The following is a 20,790-nucleotide window of genomic DNA, read 5'->3' as shown; positions in this document are numbered from 1 at the left end:
TACGTAACTGCCATTATCTCTGTTATTTAGCACCTTCAATACCTTTTTCAATTCTGGGCTCAATACTTGTTCAATACATCAATGATCCATGACATGTTAAAGCTGTTGAATCGCATGAGCTAGAATCGTCAGCTATGATATTTTCATTACATCTTTCTTATTCTAACTCTCCTCACAAGCATATTTATGATCTCAATAAGCTTGAAGAAAGCATAAAGAAGCTGCTGTTGAATCCTCAGACGAAGAGCCAAGGGCTGCAGTCGTATCCTCATGATAGAGTCATAATGTATGAGAGGAGTGGTTAATCAAGAGGGGAAACTCCCTCTTTGGAGTATGTGACCAGTAGCAGAAGGAAATCCACCTCGATCTCGCCTTCCTTTACTTTATCATCTTCGCACACACACACACACACACACACACACACACACACACACACACACACACACACACACACACACACACACACACACACACACACACACACCCTCAAATTGAAACAGATGGGATGCTCTTCCCTTCACAGCACTGCAAGTAAACATCAAAAACAAGAGTGTGGAGGAACAGAGGAACAGCAGGGGAGGGGGAGTAAAAGAAACCGTAAATTGTCACAAGGGAGCCAAATCTTTGCGAATCGATTCACGTTTCTTCACAGTCAGCGTGCAAGTTTGTGTCCTTTCAAGCACAGTTTTAATTATACATTTATGATGCTTTATGTATGTGGAGCAGCGATGATCAGTGGATTTTCTGGACCACAGAACAAATAGCTTCTACTTGAGAAAGGTCAGACGAGATCTGAAACAGCTCCAACATGACACATAGCTGCTGGTTTAACTCTTTGCCTGGCACAGATACACATCTTCACACCCCACAAAAGGAGTTCAACAGTGACCCATCTCCCTCTTCATCGCTCATTTGGGCTCACAAACACTTCCCGTCTGCCATGTATAATCATTCATTTACTGCCCTTCGAGCTGCCCTGTCTATGGCTATTGATCAACCAGCACTCCCAGTGCTAATTTAGTGCCCATGATCCAGTCTGTCGTGAGGGAAGCAGGAAGGGGGTATTGACTAACGTACAGTTCTGCTCAGGGCGCTGCTGCAGCACCACTCCACGACAAGGGGTCTAATTAACTTCCAAAGCTCTTAGAGCTCTGCAATCAGTTGTCTCTCACACTCGTATTGTCTCTGCAGCTCTGCAGGATTTACCCCACTGAGACAGTAGATGTGATTCAGTTCCCAGTACAGTAATCAATTCTTAAAAGTATATGTACTAACGGTGCTGGTAGGCAGTTTACAGTAAATTAAAGCATCAACCCAATTCCATTTATACTCCCTTAGTGCATACAAATGTCTCACTATTCCATTATAGCATATATGAACATTCAATGCATTATTAAAAAAATTACAACAGCATATCATATAGTAGTCATAAGTGTTGTTTTACCATAACATGCATGGGGACATCATTATGCTGACAAGGCCGCAGACCTTCTGAAAAGTTGTATTCAATGTTTAAATTAAATTAGAAATACAAATCGTCAAGAGTAAAAAAAAAAAAAATAGAAAGGACTAAAGCAATAGAGCAGATCTGTAAATTGTTTTTTGCTTTCAACATACTACAGTGTTGCTTTAATTTCCCCATGCTGAAATATTTGTGATCAAATTTGTGCTGCTTATTTTGTTGTGTGTATGGTTTTGTGTATTAAAAACCCAGCAGTAGAAAATCTGAAATCTCATCAAGGCAATGTGAGTCTGCCAAGTCTGCTTCCAAACCTTTTAATGGTTTGGGAACGGCTTTAAAAACAAGTAAAGGACCGTAAAACATTATCTTAAAAAAATCTGATATAGTATGTGGCACAAGAGTACAACAAATACAGCGGTGTTGGTGTTGGTGTTGCATTCTCTGCTGCAATGCTGCCACCCAGTGACTCTCTGGGGTAGTCGTCCAGATGACGCTAATATTTGCAGTTATCCACTGCCACCAGATGTTTAGACACCACAAATAGGTAGAATCATGATAAAAACAATAAGAAAAAGTATTGTTTGCTGACAGGAAAGACAAAGATTCTGTAAAAAAGGATTTTGTTTCACGAACATAAAACATTAAAAAGCATATGTTGGAGTCTTGAATTTAAATTTTGAATATATATATATTGCATTAATATATTTTGGGATGAGCACATTCACTGTCTGTTACAGTGTGTGAATGAGAGAACTCTTTCACTGCTGTCACTAAAAACTGTAACGTAACATCACCAAAAATCGTATGTTTATGATGGGTAAACAGTTTGTTTCATGGATGATGGATCAAAAAAGATTTGGTTTTCAAATGTGACAGACCTTTTAAAAACAAAATTATTTCATGAAAGGCACTTGTGGCAGGTAACATTTAGTGCTGTAAGGCTTCTCTTAAAAAAAACCTGACCTTTTAAGCATCAGATCACTTACTTTTTTAACCTACAGGTTAGTTTCTTGCACATATAAAGAAATAATAAGAAACAAATAAGAAAAATAAATACAAAAGTGGAGTGGCAGCATTTTCACCTTTTAAATTATGATACAGTGTAAAATGCATCCATCATCGTCGAGGAAAGTCATTTAAAAAAATCGTGCATAATTTTAAATCATATCCAGGTGTTTTGAGCATTTTTACAGTACTTTGGATAAAGGGCACTCCTGAATGAGGGTTTGTTTGATAAGCTACCTGTAAAACAGAAAAGACCAATAACCCAAAGTATGGCACAACATTTTACAATCTATATCATAGTGCGACTTTATCATTTACAGTACACACATCTCTGGCCTTCTCCAACAAAGGTAGTTTGTCTACATAATATATTAACCCAAAGCTTACACTTCAACTTGGAGTCCAACACTGACTGAACCCTTTTCTTCCAGTGTCAGGCAGTATTGGGATCCGCTACAATGTCAGTATGACTGATGTTGAGACAGAAAGTCAATCATTTAAAAAAACTAAACAATACCTGACACTGGTCAACAATCTCAAAGTTAAAGCTTGAGTTAAAATAAATTATCTTTCCACTAAAGTCAATCATTTGGCTTCCTTTTCTGTCAAAAAGTGTAAAGCAAGAGATGAAACAGGTTTTGGGTCAATACAATATGGAACACTGGAGGGTTTACCAGATTACTAGATACATGTTGCCCTCTTCAAGATTAGCTACCCTCATTAGCCCAATTCAGCTGTATAAGCAGATCAAAGGCACGATTTATAATCTCCAAAAATATTGCGAGTTGCCTGCTCCAAGGTAGTTCAAAATAATGGCAAAAGCTGCCCTATAGCGAAAGACAAGATCCCAGGACCGATTCATTCCTATATGTGCTGTATAACATGAACCTGCCTGGATCACATCACTCACGACTGAGTCTTTCTCAAGCTTTGCAGCAAATTGCATTGAACAATCTAACACAATGTATTTAAAAGAAATCCACAATTATAATGCATGCAAAACATGTTTGTCTGTAACTATGAGAAAGGGTTATATTTGTCTCTTTCTGCCTTCAGTTTGTATTTGAACACCTCTGCTTATGTGTGTTCACTTGAAGGCTGTTCAGGCACTGGGAAGTTAAAACACTCGACTGTCATTGTCTGCATGCCTCTTCTGTGAAGGCTGAAACACAAGCTGAGTTTCAGTTCAGAGGCTGAAGGCCCACATGTGCAGACCACCTGAACCTGCTCCTCCACACTGAGACAGTATCGCCCCTCAGAGTTCAAAACTAATGATACGTTCAGGCAGTCCACGTCAATCACAAAGTCGAACATTTCTAAGTTTGTACTGGCAGCTGCCCTCGAATGGGGGATGGCGTGTAAACAGTTGCTTAGGCAATTTATCATGTTGTTCTTATGATATAACTTGTGTCGCTTAAACTCTGAACACCAAACAAATGTTTTCATACCAAAAGGTATTTCATATCTGATTTGTTGTAGAATGATCCTGATCTCACCAGTGGGAGTTGTTTAAATACTCACTTTACAAATAGAAGAGGATTGCCTGAATGCTACAATAAACAACAAAGGTACAAGTGTATGGGTTTAAAGGCCACAAAGATAGCTCTGGTGGTGGACATTAAGGCCAAAGGCTATATTTCCCTGCTGTATTTGGAGACTTTCCAGCACCGTTGTGACTTATTTCATAAAGAAAGGGGGTCTGCAAGGATTTGGTCTACAGATTAGATTGGTTTAAATTATACGCCTTTTATATTCAATCTTTGGTTAGAATGAACACCTACAGGGGTGTTCAAATTATATGGATTTGAATTAAATTAACCTTCTATTTGGAGGATAAAATCTCTGATTTTCATTATATTACTTTGTACAAGGTATAACATGTGTTTTTATGCGATTGAAGTCAACTGAAACCTGTTAAAATAATAGATAAGATACAGTAAAGAACAAACAGGATACAACTATAGTTTTAAACATTGTGTATCTCAGTGTAAATATGTGTTATTCCTTCATTAAACATTACCTTAAAAACCCTTTAACAGGGTTTGCTATGCAGAGACGCATAGAATTGGCATTGTCATGCCACTAAAGTAAATAAGGTTTCCGATAACGGGTTTTCCAAGTTTAGTTTTTCCGGCAAATGATCTTCAGCATCCAGGTCGATTGTGGAAATCACAGATGTTTTAAGTCGCTGAGGGTTAGAGAAGGAAACATTTTAGAAACAACACTTTTATAAAAAAATATTCAAGCATATCTGGACAGCTCAGGCACGAAGAGACTAGAATAGAGTAAAATATCAACTACTGGATGGATTGCCATTAGATTTTGGACAGACAATAATGAATCCCAGAGGATGAGGCCAAGTGACTTCGCTGTTTTATTCTATTTGCCACCATGAGGTTGACATTTTTTTTTAAATGTCTTAGACGATACCCTGACTTTTCCTGGAGCATCATCACCTGGACAAAATTGTATTTTGTTCAATATTTTGGTATGTGACCAAATATATGTTTTCACATCAGCCTCAGCTGTATATACACTGTGAGCCGCTATGGTTTCAAACATTCAGACTCGTTTAATGGTCGAGAATCATCAAAGAGCTGTCGACATGCTTCATTTTTCTGAATAATGACTCTTGTACTCACCTGTAGAAGTGAGCCTTTGTGCCTGGAGATCTCATGAATAGCTCCCAGTGGGATCCACACTATGGAGACCAGTGAGACGCCCCAGCCCACCCCTTCAGCCCATCCTGGGTATGTGTACCTTCCATAGTGAGCAGGAGTGTATTGGACGATGCTGGAGATCAGTATACACTATGTAGGAAAAGGATAGTCTTAAAACTTAATTAAATAACCATTATGATTAATATTATTGTACGTACAATGTTCTTTAAAGCTCACCAGCACCAATAGTGGACAGATCAGAAGCCAGCACATCCGAAAGTAGATGTTTGGATTTTTTCCTAGCATCCTCTTGATCATTAAGCAGATGTTTGAGACTCCTGATAGAAAAAGACAAGAGCTGACTCAACGCTTGAGATTGTGGATATGAAAGATGTTTAGAATGCAGTTTGAATAATTAACCAGCCATAGCAAAGTCTGAAACATGACTTCTTGGTTTGAACATTATGTGGATCTTACCAAAGATCCAGCACACAGCGACAACTTCAAAGAAAGCCAGGAACACAAGGGAGACCACAGCGGTGTAGTGGTCCATCAACTGAAACACATAGATGCCTCCCTGTGCAGGAAAGAGAAGAGAAGAGAGAGACAGAACAAAATTACTTAACTGTCACTACTGGTACGACTGGTACCCCATGTAGACTACCAAATATCCTGAGATATGTTACTCTGAGAAGTAAAAGTGTTTTGCTGTAAAATACTGTACCTTGGTGACATGAGGAATCCCCAGGATGAAGCCAATGATGCACATAACCAGGGTCAGCAGCTCCTCCCTCTTTAGGAAATGCAGAACTTGGGGGCCAAACTCATCTTTTATGAACGTTATAGCCACTTCAACTGTGGCAAACTGCGGCACACAGAAAACACATGCTGCTTTTTAAAATAGTAATCCCTGTGTAAAAACGGTGGTTTCCAATTGATTTGTCATGCCTTTGAGACATTCTGCTGCCATCTTTGTTTTGGCTGCAATTGTGAGGCTCTGCAAAGAGCTGGGTAACAATGACGACAGAGTTGAATGTGGAAGGAGTTAAAACAAATGTTGGTTGTTCATGACAAATGTAAGCAGCCAACAGGAAAAGATGGAAATGGAAAGTGTATTTAGCAGTATCATGATAGGAGTTGTTTTGAATATAAATGTTCAGATGGACAGCTCATTTTGACCATCATCAACACAACATTTTAATTTCTCAATTACTTATCCCCAAATACCTGCAAAAATGTGATTTAATTTAGTTATGCTTAGCAAATGTGAGCATGCTAACATGCTAAACTAAGATGGTGAACATTATACCTGCTACACATCAGCACTGAAGCATAGTCGTTGTGAGCATGTCAGCGTGTTGTGTTAGCATATTAGCTCATAGCACAGCTTTGCATATGTGCAGACTCACAGAGGCATTGGCAGCATGGCTGTAGACTCTTGTTATTTGATCTGGTTGGATGGCGTGTTCATCTTTTAGCAGCCAGGGCAAAATTAATGAGATATCAATAACCTAAACTCACAAGATTATACTATCTATTATACTTAACTATCCTTGGACCAATATCTAGCCTGACGGTTTGAAATACAACATAAACTTATCAGCTACATAAGTCATCAGCTTGTCAGATCTGGAAAAGGAATAGAATAGTTTAATGTACCAGTGGAAATACAACTAACCAGTCATTCTAATGCTGATTTGAACATTTACGTTAGTTAGAGTTAGGGTTAGCGCCACAATTTTTTTTAATGACAAACCTCCGAAATTGTAAATGAGTAATCTTGTCCATAGCCAAGAGGTGGACTCATTTATGTAAAACAGTTCAGAGAAATGGTCAGTCTGAATGTGCACGGTTGTGAAAAGAAAGTAAAAATCTTCTGTAATTGCTTTGACTACATTAGTTAAGTGCTAACAACATCCGTTTTTCCTTTCCTCCAGACAAACTAAAGCCAAGTCACTGTTAATATGAGTGTTAAAGATGTTTACCTGGCTGTCCAGGCCCAGACACAGCAGCATGAAGAAGAACAGAGGGGCCCACAGCTGAAAGACTGGCATGGTGGAGAGGACTTCAGGGTACACAACAAACACCAAACCAGGACCTGAAACATGATACAGTCAAGGTGTTGTTAGTACTGAAAGATGCAAATGTGCACATATACACACATTCTGCTGTTATCTGCCAAGAAGTAAACTTCCATTTTTTCAAAGTAGATATAATGTGTTTATTTGCAAACTGTAGATGTGCTGGAAAGCGGTCTTTGTTACCTTTGGACCGAGCCAGGCTAGCTGTTACCCCCAGTTTTCCTGCTAAGCTAAGCTAACCGGTTGCTGGCTTCAGTTACATATTCAAACAAATATCCCAAAGTGTCAAACTATTCCTAAAACATGTTTTCGGGACAGTCAGCTGAGACAGTTGTTATCCCACAGAGCAATTAGATTTGCCACAGATATACAGTGTCACCTCACAGGATCCTTATCTGAACCAGGGCGGAACACAAGTTGTCTCTGTTTTTAATAATGCATCGCTTTACTGAAAGAGCTCCTGCTCTGATGGTATACAAGCATTTGGTTATTGAAGCCAAAGTTTTTTTTCTTGTTTTTTTTCATTCCGATAACCTAAAACCTTATCTCAGCAACTCTACAATAGCCATAGTGCTAATTAATAGCATCTTATAAACCCTTCACATCCAATTTGTAGGGTTAACGACATTATCAGGATATATATTTAGTTTTACTTATAACGCTTCTCCACAGCCACAGAAAACAGGCTGAAAAAAAAACAGAGTTTGGGAACTCTATTTCCGTAACATGACATAATTTTATACATCACATAAAGTAAAAAATAAAAGAAAGCTATGAGATTGTGGTGCAATGATTTTTCTGGGCTTGATGCTTACCATCTGTCGCTATGTTTTCCACTGGAAGGTTATGTATATGAGCCATGTAGCCAATAGCTGAGAAGATCACGAAGCCAGCCAGGATACTAGTGAATGTGTTGGTAAATGATACAATTAAAGCGTCCCTGGGAAGGAAGGAGGACGGAATAAACACTGTTAGTGCATTTACAGTATCCTAGAAACGCAGTGAAAACAAAAAGGTACTAGATATGAAGCAGCCATTAGATCATCAAGACAAGAGTTTGAAGCTTTATACTGGATCAACAAGCTCTGAGTTTGTCCGAAATAATGATGCATAATGTAGGGTAGTTAAGGGTTTCTGGTTTATGTTTTCTACATCCCACAGAGAAGCTGAGGCCAGATTGTAAAGCTGAGGCAAATTAGTAATTTGTGATTTTGGGCTATACAAAATAAAATCAATTTAATTTAATTGAAATGTGGAAAGAAAAGACCACAAATGCTTGCCCTCTTTGTTCTCTGCTGCAGCACAGACAGCTAAGCGCACACAGTCAAGTTTATAGTGGATGGTCTTGGAGTAACTTGTGGTCAAGGGTCAATATTCACTGTATTTTTAGTCAAGGGAATCAGTCGTATTTTTGGATGTTTGTGATAGTGCCCCAATAAGAACCAATAAGAAACCAGCACAGTTGATTTTCAGTCAAAGACACAGTGCAGCTTTTCCAAACAATGTTTTAAATATTTACCGGAGAATGTTGTTGTTGAACTTGTTGTAACTAGCCATTGAAATCATGGAGCCAAATGCTATTCCGATGGAGTTAAACACCTGGGCAGTGGCATTAACCCAGACCTGTGATGGCGATAAAAGAGAGTACAAACATGGTCAACTTTTGTGTAGTTTCATTAAAATCTAGTTTTTAAAACTATTATCAGCTTTAACCATGAGTGATGGGTTCCACAAAAAATGTTCAAGTGTATTTGACTGTTTTATTCTTCAAATGGGTTTGATTGCACATTTAGTAATTCACATTTAATGTTAGCAAGATATTTTTACCTTTACACTACTCAACCTACGTTAAGTAAGCATCGAGCTGACTTGTACTTCCGAGGGGTCAATAAAGACCCAGCTGTCGCCGGTCCAGACCGCTGTGGGCCATCTGAAGCCCCTGCTCTGGATCTAGTTACGCTTTCTGTCCTATAAGTGTTTTCTGGCAACTGTTCCTCAAATCATCAAAGCCATATTCTTTACTTTCTAAGATGTCCTGATTAGTTTATTGCTGCAATGACGCCTTCCTGGCTTCCCTTCCACCAGTTCTGGCTTTTGCCGAGTTTGGAGCTGAAGCAAACACAAGAGAACAACCTATTCTCTGAAAGGAGAGGCTTCAGTCTAAGATAATGAATGATTTTTGCATTACATTTTCTGCTCTCTGACAAATACAGATAGGTTAAAAATAAATTTGATACTGTATTAAATAATAAACTTGATTTAACAACTAAAAGTTGTTGTCAACTATCTAATGCCAATGTGTAACCAAAATATAAGAAGTTAGCCTACTGTTTTACATAATAAACAGAGTCTCACCTTCACTTCAAACAGTTTGCTCCAGACAGGTGTCACAAAGTAGAGGATACCATTCTTAGCTCCAGGAAGCTGCACATTGTTGATAAGCAGGGCAAACAGGATGAAGTATGGAAATACAGCGGTGAAATACACAACCTGTGTGACACAGAAAGAGAGAAGAGGAAACTGATCAATGTTTGGGTTTGTTGTGTACATGGTGTTGTAACAGTTGAGCTACTTTTCAGTAACACCAGTGAGGGAGATTTGTGTTTGGCATTCAAGGGAATACCTAGAGGTCATTTTATCAAGTCAGTCCTTTCCAGATGATGAATTACTGCACAGTATCTCACATGCAGGTTGGGGGCATATACAATTTCAAAGCTCTTCTCCGTTTCATTGTATTGTGTACTGACCCTGAATTGTCTGAGCAAACAGGTTTGCTTTGCATGTGAAGCTTGTCTTGTGTATTTTTACACTAAAGTAGATGTATTCTCTTCATGAGTATGAAACAAAACTATCCCATTTGCAAAATAAATAACACATAACATAGAAAATGGCGCATACAAAAAAAAAAATGGTACAAACACTAAAAAAACTTGGGGGGAAAATAAAGACTTATGACCTACTGTATAACTCTGTAATCAGCACAGACAATATCACATTGGCTTATAAACCTCTCTGACATTGCTGAATTACTAACATCAACTGGGACAAAATGTCAGAAGATAGACATTTTCACAGAAATCATGGGACCGGTAAAACATTAAGTATAATTGCCACTGTGCAAATCTTCTGACCTTGCCAGTGGATTTGACTCCTTTAAATATGCATAAATACACGATGACCCAGGACAAGACTAGATAGCCAAAGAGTTCCCAGCGAATTCCACCAGCTTCTTCAATGCCATTGGTTTTCTGCAGAAGTCTGTGACTAGAAAAAAAGATTAGTGTTAAAATATAAACAACAAGTGATCCCCATTATTGTATCTTCAACTTTAAGAAAACTAAAACATAATTAGGTGTGTGTGTATATATACATATATATATATGTATTTATTTGACCAATCTATATAAATATAAGTGTTACAAAATTGTTTATATCTTTTTCAATCACATTTACAAAACTTTTTTTTTCATAAAATTCATGATTTATTGAACTAACTAAGGCTATTGTTTTTTTTTAACCATATGAAAGAGTAGTGTTTCAACTCCCCAATTTAAAATGATATTAGTGGGCTGCCCAGTTAATATTAGTAATGTATTATTTCTCTGTGGCTCCCTTTCCAGCTTTGGTGAATATAGGGCAGATTTCAGCATCAGGACTTCCTCTTAAGCATTTCTTTTTTCAGCTGGGGTTTAAAAGCTAGTTAAACACCCTTATAATTGGAAAGGAAATTAATTTACAAGCCAAACTTTGTGTACTGGGAAAATACCCATAAGGGTTAATTTGAACTCTGCACTCTGCAGGATAACTATATCTATTTGAATGTGGATAAAGGCACTGGCAGCCTTTCTAGCTTTGTAAATAGGACCAGAACTTTGCTCAATTGTGGGTGCCCCTAAACTAGCCACTGCTGTGATTTCTTTTCCTTTATTTGAACATGTTAATATCTGAAGTTTCAAATTCAATAAAGAAAAAGGGAAAATGGAAAAAGTGCTAATTTGCTTCATCAGGACTGTGTGGGTGATGTTTGGTCGGACACACACTTCAGAACAATGAGAATGGTACAAACTAAAACAAATACATAAACCTCTCATGTAAAAAATGGACCCACATCGCTTCATAGTAAGTTGAGAAAATAGTAAACTAGTTTACAGTGCCTTGAAGCGAAACACAACACTATTTTAATGAGGGTTGTTTCCTCCAGTGAATATAAAAACAGCTGGGGTGTTGACATAAATAGTGTAAATAAAAAGATGAAAATGCAGTGAACTATTCTCACTCAAAGAACTGTTGGCTGGCCGACTGCAGGTGGGTGCTGTTGCCAGACAAACCACTGGAACAGTTTCCGACAGCATTCCAGGTGTTGTTGCAGGATGTCCAGGGGAGGGTCGCTCCGAACGAGTTGAAGAAATAGTAAAGTGCCCAGCTCATGAGCACATTGTAGTACGTGGAGAACACAAAGGAGATAACAACTGTGGCCACACCAACACCTGCAGAGTGACACGCAGGGAGGGACGACACAACGTGAGAGACGACTCTGCAGAAATCATGCCATCTGTTATAACATCTCTGTCAGTTTCAATTATTTGGGCCTAGAATCAAAGTTCTGGCTCGAGGCTACATCTCACATAAAGATAAAACAGCAGAGAGAAGCCAGGATTGAAGGTTAATCTCTGGTTAGTCAAGGCCCAGATGAACTCAAGCAAACTCGGCCAAAAATAAAAGGCATTCTTGGAGCCATGGATTAGAAATTCCACTTTGTCATTTTGGCCTGTGAATACAACAGGCTCTTCACCAAATAGGTACAGGTGAGATCAAAGCCCTACAACAGATGTTAATTATTTAGGCGTTTAACACCTTAGCTGTGGTCAGATTTCAGTTTGGGGTGTGTGTCTGTGTGTACCATAGGTATGTTTCTGTTTTTTTCCCTCGACTCCACCTCAGACAATTCAGAGCAATGACTCAGCTAAAAATCTTCTATCTGTCAAAATACATTTTGATACCAGTACTTATAGCAATACTTCGACATTTTGGCAAACATGCTTATTTGCCGACCTGCTGTGAAAGTCTCTTATGTTTGGTAAATATGTAGCTATAGCTAGCAGCAGGGTAGTTTAGCTTAGCACAGAGACTGGAAGCAGTTCTGCCTACCGGAACCGTAAAAGCTCACTTATCTACATGTAATATTCAGTTACATCTTAACACAAAGAAGAAATGTAAAAGTCAAATTGGTGCCAGATTATTAGGCCATAAATCCCTGTAATAGCAAATGGTCATTTATACACATTATGTTTTATACAGAGTCACACTCTGAGTCAAGCTGTTTTCAGTCCTGACGCTAAGCAAAAACAAGTGGCTGCTAGCCCCAGCTACATATTTACCACACTGGGGTAGAAAGGCATAGATTTCCCATCAATCTCCCAACAAGAAAGCGAATGAGCACATTTCCAAAGATGTCAAACTATTTATTTTGGCTATTACTATCCCACTCTTGATATTTTGCCTCATGTTATCATTGTCATCGTTATCATTTGAGAATGATAGAGAAATGTTTTCCCTACATACATAAAAACTTTGCTTTCTGAAAACATTATTTCTACTGGTTGTAGACTGGAATGCCATGCTGCACTGGGTCCAGGGGGAGTATCTGATCAAATGGAAGGAGAGGTGGCTGAAAAACAACTGTGTCATCATAGTGACCGAACTAAAGGAAACCCCTTCTGAGCTCCAGGATCAGCTAGAACCACTTTGTATGGTTGACGTTAGGCGCTCCTTCCATTGTTATTGCCTGGTTGCCTTGTTCACTCTACAAATCTAGCTGACTGCTTATCTGGTACACCAGACACACTCTATGAGCTGAAGTCATTTCAAACTGCCAAAACACATTAGTCTGCTGGAGTCGAAAACAAGGCAGAGCTGACCAAAATAGAGGGAATCAGTTTGAGCTATCCTCGTCTGACTCTTCGTCATCAGTTTATTAACTTGTCGTGTTCTCGTGTCCACTAGATGCTCTTACAGGGACAAATGAGACAATCAACAAGATAGTGGCAGCAAATTTAGCCAATCAAAATCATACATTTGTATACTTTGTTTGCGCATACTGCAGTGAATTAGACACAAGCATATTTGTGGATTTATGATTGACATTTGTCGGCATCTAAATCGCAGATAACATGTATATCACAGCAAACTGTACTGAGTTGCAGAGGGAAATAATTCAAAAGAACATAGAGAAAAAAACTACCTGCTTTTGGCCCTTGCTTAGCACAGAGCAATAACCAGGGAGAAATGAGTGATAAATCAAGGGAAGGACCCATACGTTTTGATCGGGTAGATAATCTCTGTCTTTAAGGAGATAAGAAAACTATGGAGAAAAAATTTAAGTTAGAACAAGACAGAGAAAATTTTCAATTCACACCCATAAGTATTGATTGTTGATGGCTGGGCTCTTGTGTGATCTGCCAGTTGACTGCCAGTGCTCTCTGGGTCCGCAAATTTGATTAACAATTTTGCAAATAACTCCTGGCCTGTATGATGATTTTTTTTTTCATTGGCACTGTAATCTTTTAAATAAATCAACCCAAAATACTGATCCACATCTTCAATTTGTTTAAAGAACAATGTAGACTTCAGTCACCCTTATTTAATTTAATTATTTTCAAGTAAATCAAACAAGAATATGCAGTTATTTTAATGTTAATTCAATTCCAGAGAATATATGATTAAAATGTTGAATGTTTTTTCAAGACAAAAAAAATAAATACATGATTACAGCAGTGATTGCAATGTTCACTTGACAAGATCCCTTCCATCAACATGTGAAAACAATCCATTCATCAGAGAGAAAAGGGCATTCATTTAAAAAAGAAGACAGAAAACACTGCTTTTTTGTCTGGATTTGATTCCAGATCTGAACCAAATATACAGAGACAGATAAGCATGGAGTACCACACACTTTAACCCAATTAAGTGTAAAAGATCAGAGAATTGTGAACATGTTCATACAAGTCCTATATTATTAGAATAGAAATAGCATTTTACTTGAAAAATGGGCATACTATGAGTACTGTAAATCAATAGTACTAGTGTAGTGCTCATTCAAAACATGCCGTTCAGTACGGGCTGAATTCTCGGTCTGTGGTGTTGCTGATTGCAGCTTTCTCGAGAACTGCTCTTACAAACAACGTTTGCACAAAACACAGCTTTCTTCAGTCCTGAACAATACACTGCCTTCAGAGGGGCCTGTCATTACTCCTGAGAGGGTATAAAGGGGTGCTTGCAGCTACTTTGCAAACAAGAACCTGCAAGATTAGCCTGCTTTCCTCTCCTATAGAAAAGTCTATAAACCTGCACATTGATACAATTTGCATAATGTACTACTGTTTGTTTGATGATTGAGAACGTGACATATGTGATGTTTCCTGTTCCTTGTTTTGGGACCAGCAAATGCACTTGGTTTTTGTACAACTGACAGTCACTACTCATGTGTACACATCATGTGTATTGCTGTACATGTATTATGTTTAATCAAGCTATCATGACTGCCTATCGGTACACCACCACAGTTTGCCGATCTATTTGGCAATATATATGTTATTTCCCAAGTATTTGTATTTCTAACTCACACCTTAAAAAGCAAGTATGTTATTGACAGCTACTGTATATCAATCATCTATTTTGCCCATGTTTTGTCTCATGGTTTATTTACATTTTTGCTGCAAATATTAAATACACAGTAATGTGTCAGCCTCTAATGAAATGATCTGGATTTGTCTTCTCCAGGAACAATCTAGTTCAAAAAACGTGGAGCTCTTTGTTTATATGAATTTCTTGGACTGTTGGTTAATAATTCACTTTTTGGGGATGTAATTTGTTGGACGTAAATGGATTTTAGTAACATTTTAAAAAACAATATGAAGAAAGTACTATTTAAAATGTATTAATTAAAGTTACCACTCTCTAAAATGTAGATAACAAGTATACATTTCTGATCGATTGGGCCTGATACGTGCTGCTGGTCATGTGCCAGACTTTGTAAACATACTTCAATAGCAAAAAGAGACAAGCAAAAAAAGAAAACATTGGATGGTCATCCTGGTCACAGATGAACCTTTGGCCTGGAGAGTCACTCACCTTTTAACAAGGGACAGATTTTGTTGAGAGCATGCACTGGCCCTAAACGAGTGTACTGCCCAATAGAAAACTCCATGAAGAGCAGAGGAAAGCCACACAGGAACACCATGGTGAGGTAAGGGACCAGGAAGGCACCTGAACAAGAAGAAGGACATGGGTGACTGATACTACTGGTAAAACAAGAGTATGTGTCCTATGTCACTGGTATATTAAGTTATGTAAAGCACTTTATGCTGTGCTGAATTATGCCAAGTCATTCTCGATTACAACACAGATGAGGCACAAGATGTTCTTGTGCTTCATCTGTATATCTCATCTATAATGTGTCTGCAGAATGATTTTTAATAAACATCAAGTTAGCACATCTCTTCCAACTTGCCATGTTCCTCCATCAGCTGAAGAGAACATAGTTTACCTCGTTTTAAAATGTGGATTTATTATCATAAATAGTGGATCCGTTTCAAATGTTTGCATTTTTTCCCTGCAGTGTAAAGACGCGCAGGTGAACAGAAGGTGTAAATGTCTCTGTCTGTACATGATCCATCTATGATAGACTTGGCTAAAGGAGGCAGCGACAATAAGTGCTGGAATATAACCACCTTTGTTTAAAAGAGAAAAAGCAGGTGGTTTACAGAATGGATGGGTGGTAAAATTAACAAAACAATTGTATATGCTATGAGAGATTAACCCATGTGCTTCCCTTTGTAATTCAAACCAAAAGCATGTTGTGGAGCCACAAGCAGTTTCTGTTGTTATGACCCTCCGTGGTTAAGACTGGGACTTTTGTTCAATGAACAGCATTCATGTAGTTGATAACTAACCCATCCTGCGTGTGACTATTCTTTATTCTCCAAACTGTAAGGGCTGTGTCAGGAACATTTTTAAAAGCGCAGTCTGAATAGTATGACATCAATCTAATGCCGTTCTTTGACTTATTATTGAGACCATGATTGATAATCATGACTTCCTGTATTTAATATTACATGTATTTATTAGGTTCACAAGTTTAATCTATTGCAATCAAATACAAACAGCTCAGCCATAAACCTTTTGTAATGTGACATTAGTGGAAATGTGGAAATTGAAATATATGTGTATTACTGTGGTCATAATTAAAAAGAGTGGTGTACACTATATTATATACCACATATAAGTAGCCTCCGCAAAATGTGTATAGCATTTGCTTGTCTTTCTCATTCCTCTGCGTGTTATTTTACAGATCAGGATTTTTAGAGCACACATCCTCGACCTCTTGGGCAGTCTTACCTCCACCGCTGCTGTAGCACAGGTAGGGGAACCTCCAGACATTGCCCAGTCCCACCGCGTACCCCACCGACGCCAGGATGAAGTCCAGCCGCCCACTCCATGTGGGTCTTTGCGCCTCTGCGGTCGCGGTTCTCTTGTCGATCACTTTCGGATCTAACGGTTTCAGAGCATAGTCTCTCTCACCAAGCGGCATCTTTGAATTCCCAGCAACGACCTCCATCGTGTTGAATAGCGGTAGTCTGAATTGACGGGTTTTCGTGAACACAAATAACAGTGAAGCGCTTCACTGTGTCAGACACCCGAAAGATAACCAATGCCGTTACATGTGGACCAAACCAAAAGCATCGATTCAACTAAGAAATTGTCTCTGGGTAACAAAAAAAGAAGAACAAAATATTATGTAGTTCCTATGGTCTACTTAGATCATAGACTCAGAGCGACATTAACCTCTCTGGACGTCTGATCACACATACGTATTATCATTATTTTTAACGAAAGCCTAAAGTATGCACCAAGGATATCTAACAACACAACGGCCGGCACCATGCACGTGGAAAGCCCATCGCGTTTCCTCCTTACTCAATCAACTCTGTCTTTTGTAACATAAGTGCACTCATCTGTCCTTGCTGCTCTCATCACGTTGGCGACCTCAAGGCATACCTCTTTTTCAAAATAAAAGCCGGAATGCTTAAAGCTCGGTTACACAACCTAACTCTGAAAATGGGAAAAGGCGGATTCGAGAAACAAAACCGTGGATGTATGAAGCTGAGCCGGGTCAGTTTTATGCTATATTTAAATGAGTGAAATAAATAAACAATCACTCTGCACAGCTGCCATGAGCGGGGATATTAGCTATAGAGACCGGCATGTTTATTTATGCTGTAACGCTAGGTATTTAAACATGTGTGTCTTTGGAGGTTGACCAGACTGTAAGTGGCCATTTGGAGAACTGCACTTCCCCCTTGGCTTCTTTTCCTAAAGTGGTCTAGCTGCCCAGGAGCGTGCCCAGTAGCTCTTGAAGACACTTCTCCTGTGGCTACAGAGTTAGGGTCAGGGTTGAGGTGATGGGAAAGGGTGAGGGTGAGCTGGGCCTCTCGCTTCACAGCACCATAGGATGTGTCACCAGGAAGAACTTCAAATATTTTTGGCAGGAGGGCCCTTTTTCAGGAAGCAGGGTTGACAAACTTTGAGCCAACCCTGAACTCTGTGGACTAACCCTGAGAGGGAACAGAACACTGAGTTTGTTCAGTAAAACCTGATTAAACTTGTGTGTGCTGAATGAAAAAATATCCAACATCGATGGAAGAAAAGATACGATAAGATAAGATAAGATCATTCTTTATTAGTCACGTAGCGGGGACATTTACAGGATTTACAGCAGCAGAGAGTACAGGGAATAGAGGGATACGGTAAAAAGATCAAAACAACTTTAAATAAGCAATAGAAAACAGTAAATAATTCACATTAACTGAAATATTAGACATAATAACTATTGCAAAGTGTCTTTCTATTTCACAGGTTTTAAGTGATTTGTGGTCTATGGAGCACAGCTGGTTGTGCAGCCTGACAGCAGCACGAAGGAAGGACCTGCGGTACCTCTCATTCACACACCGGCTGCTTCACCCCCGGTGTGTGAAGGAGCTGCCAGAGTGTCCTGCATGCAACTCCTCCATCAGGAATGATAGCCATCATCCTCCCGTCTCCCACCACTCCCACCGTACCCAATGGACACCTAGCACACTGCTGGCCTTCTTTTCCAGTTGGTTCAGTCTCTTCCTGATACCACGATGTACCATGTCAAGTGCTAAATAAAAGTCAGAGCCTGTTTTCATCCAGTTGATGGAGATGTTTTCTATCTGTGGCCTGATACCTGTTTAACAAACTGCATTGTGTGTACTGTCCTGTTTATAAGCGCAGGGTCGATTTATACCGGCGGAATTGTCTTGATTATGAATTATTTGCGTCTGTATGTTTTGAAAATCTCATTGTGAAGTCACAAAAAATAATTAACACGAGGATCAACTGATACTATGAAAACATATTAACTTACAGAGTAAGATGAATTAAAATTACCTAAGTGTTGCGAACTTTATGCACAAGCTAATATGCTGTCACGTAAATTTCATATGTGTACAGAAGATGTTAAAACTGCTCTCTTTAGAGCCTACTGTACTCTCTATACAGCCCACATGTGGTGCAGTTATAGTAAAGCAAAACATTAAAAAGATTCAGGTGGCATTTAATGATGCTTTCAGAATCTTGCTCAAGCTTCCCAGATGGACAAGTGCAAGTCATATGTTTGTGACTCGTAATGTTCCCACGTTCCATGCTGTGCTGAGGAATTTTATATACAAATTTAAATGTTAATTTAATGACTCAGAAAATGTAATTATAAAAGCCTTAATTGAGCCAACACAGAGTGATACGAGGTACTCTTCTTGTTTCTGGAAATATTGGAACAAGTGTATGTTTTTAACCACAATTGACTTTATAACTGCAATGATTATACCTGTGTCCTCGTATTGTATTTTATATATAGGTGTTGTATTTGTGTTTGTTGCTATATGGACTCATGAGTCTGAACTAAAAGGAATATATAATATATATATATATATATATATATATATATATATATATATATATATATATATATATATATATATATATATATTATTATTATTATTTAATAACCCATAATATGATGATGGCTTCTCCTGAACACTGGATGTAATTTATGAGGCTTAAGATTTTGGGGGAAATTGAAATGATATAACTCATCAAACCCGACACTCAGGAATGAACTGCCTCACGTGACTGAATGGAAATGACAATAAATGATGTCTAAATGTCTAAATACTATATTCTAAGTGTTACAGCTACTAAACAGAATTGTATTATGGTTGATGATCACATGGGCTTTAGAGACCTGGGCCCTATTCCTCGTACCTGGCTAAACAAAGTCAAGCAAATGTCCTAATCTCCAGCTTAAATTAGCGAGATGATTGACATCAGGCTATCTGGGTTTCTTCACGGCTGATCCGCGCTGAAACGGTCTCGTTAATTCTAGCTAGACGTCAGTCATCTGGATAAATGCGCGCGCCCGCTCCTCTTCAGAAGGGATAATAATGGAGCACTGACACCATGATGTTCTAACAGTACAATGGCAAATAAACTCAGAGGAACCTCTTTTTATCTCTCTAATGAGAAGCAGGAGATGATCATGAAGGCATATGAGGAAGTCAATACCGTAGTCATTCACAGCAAACGCGTTGCGAATATTCCAACGTTTTTGCAACATTGTTGCCGTGAACGCAACTTTAACAGCCCCCGCTGCGAGACATAAGCCTCGCAAATATATCAGACAAGTTAAATGCGTCAGTGTTGAGAAAACGTATCGGCTAATTTGAAGTGCTTCATCACCAAAATCAATCAGATTATATTTACGAATAAATATATACTTATGAGGATATATGTACTGTATGCACGTATGAATCATGTACTATATATGTGTATATGAGTTTGAATATGTGCATGGGCGGATCAGTATGTATGCATTACTCATAATCAGAAATTCAATCAATTGAAGCAGTGAAAATAAATTATGTGTGATTCTCTGTATTCTCATCACAATCACCTTAATCAGGTTCTACAATAATGATATGTATGGTGTACTAATAGCACTGTCATATCATTATGAGTGCTTTCAATACATCCATAAGTTTCTTAAGAGCTAAATAAACTTAAGAACAGCGCGGCATGCATCGGCTGATAGTCTGTGTCTGAGACGGCGATCAGCTGCGCCTGTGGTGATCAATGTCCGCGGCTCGAGAAGCTCTCGTAAATATAAAGTATTTCTTGCCGACAAAATCTATATCGCCGCGTACAGGAAGTCATGATGAGGTAAAGGATGGATCCTGGCGATCTGGAAGAACTCTCTCCCTATAAAACTAATATAACTAATATCGCTCCTTCATCAATGAGGAAGTGAGCTGCTTTTTTTGTCCGGTGGGAGTGTCCAGCTTATCCAGTGAAGTTCAGTAAGCCTGCCCGGGAGCAGGTTTACATTTTTGGATGTGTTGCTATGGTGATTAATCTAAGCTTGCTTCGAGAAACCGAGAACGCCTGACCTACGTCATCTTATCCTGACAATTAGCCCGCTAATCAGTAAGCCAGGTACGAGAAATAG

At 38.7% G+C, this 20,790-nt stretch overlaps 1 protein-coding gene across 1 annotated transcript; it reads right to left on the bottom strand.

The window, feature by feature from the left end:
* Positions 1–827: 827 nt before the first annotated feature.
* On the bottom strand, positions 828–16,797 carry LOC306740235 (sodium- and chloride-dependent GABA transporter ine; the record flags this gene model as incomplete). Its single annotated transcript, XM_079222335.1, has 13 exons — positions 828–839; positions 5,110–5,277; positions 5,365–5,465; positions 5,605–5,704; positions 5,852–5,992; positions 7,113–7,225; positions 8,024–8,148; positions 8,728–8,831; positions 9,564–9,698; positions 10,340–10,472; positions 11,485–11,695; positions 15,339–15,473; positions 16,605–16,797. The coding sequence occupies 13 exons, from the start codon at positions 16,795–16,797 to the stop codon at positions 828–830; spliced, it is 1,671 nt and encodes a 556-aa protein (XP_079078461.1).
* Between the last annotated feature and the right edge of the window lie 3,993 nt (positions 16,798–20,790).

This window comes from Taurulus bubalis (genome assembly GCF_910589615.1).
Source record: "Taurulus bubalis genome assembly, chromosome: 8".
In the NCBI taxonomy this organism is placed as follows: Eukaryota; Metazoa; Chordata; class Actinopteri; order Perciformes; family Cottidae; genus Taurulus; species Taurulus bubalis.
Note: the sequence above shows the minus strand (reverse complement) of the source record. Positions and strands in the feature narration are given on the sequence as shown.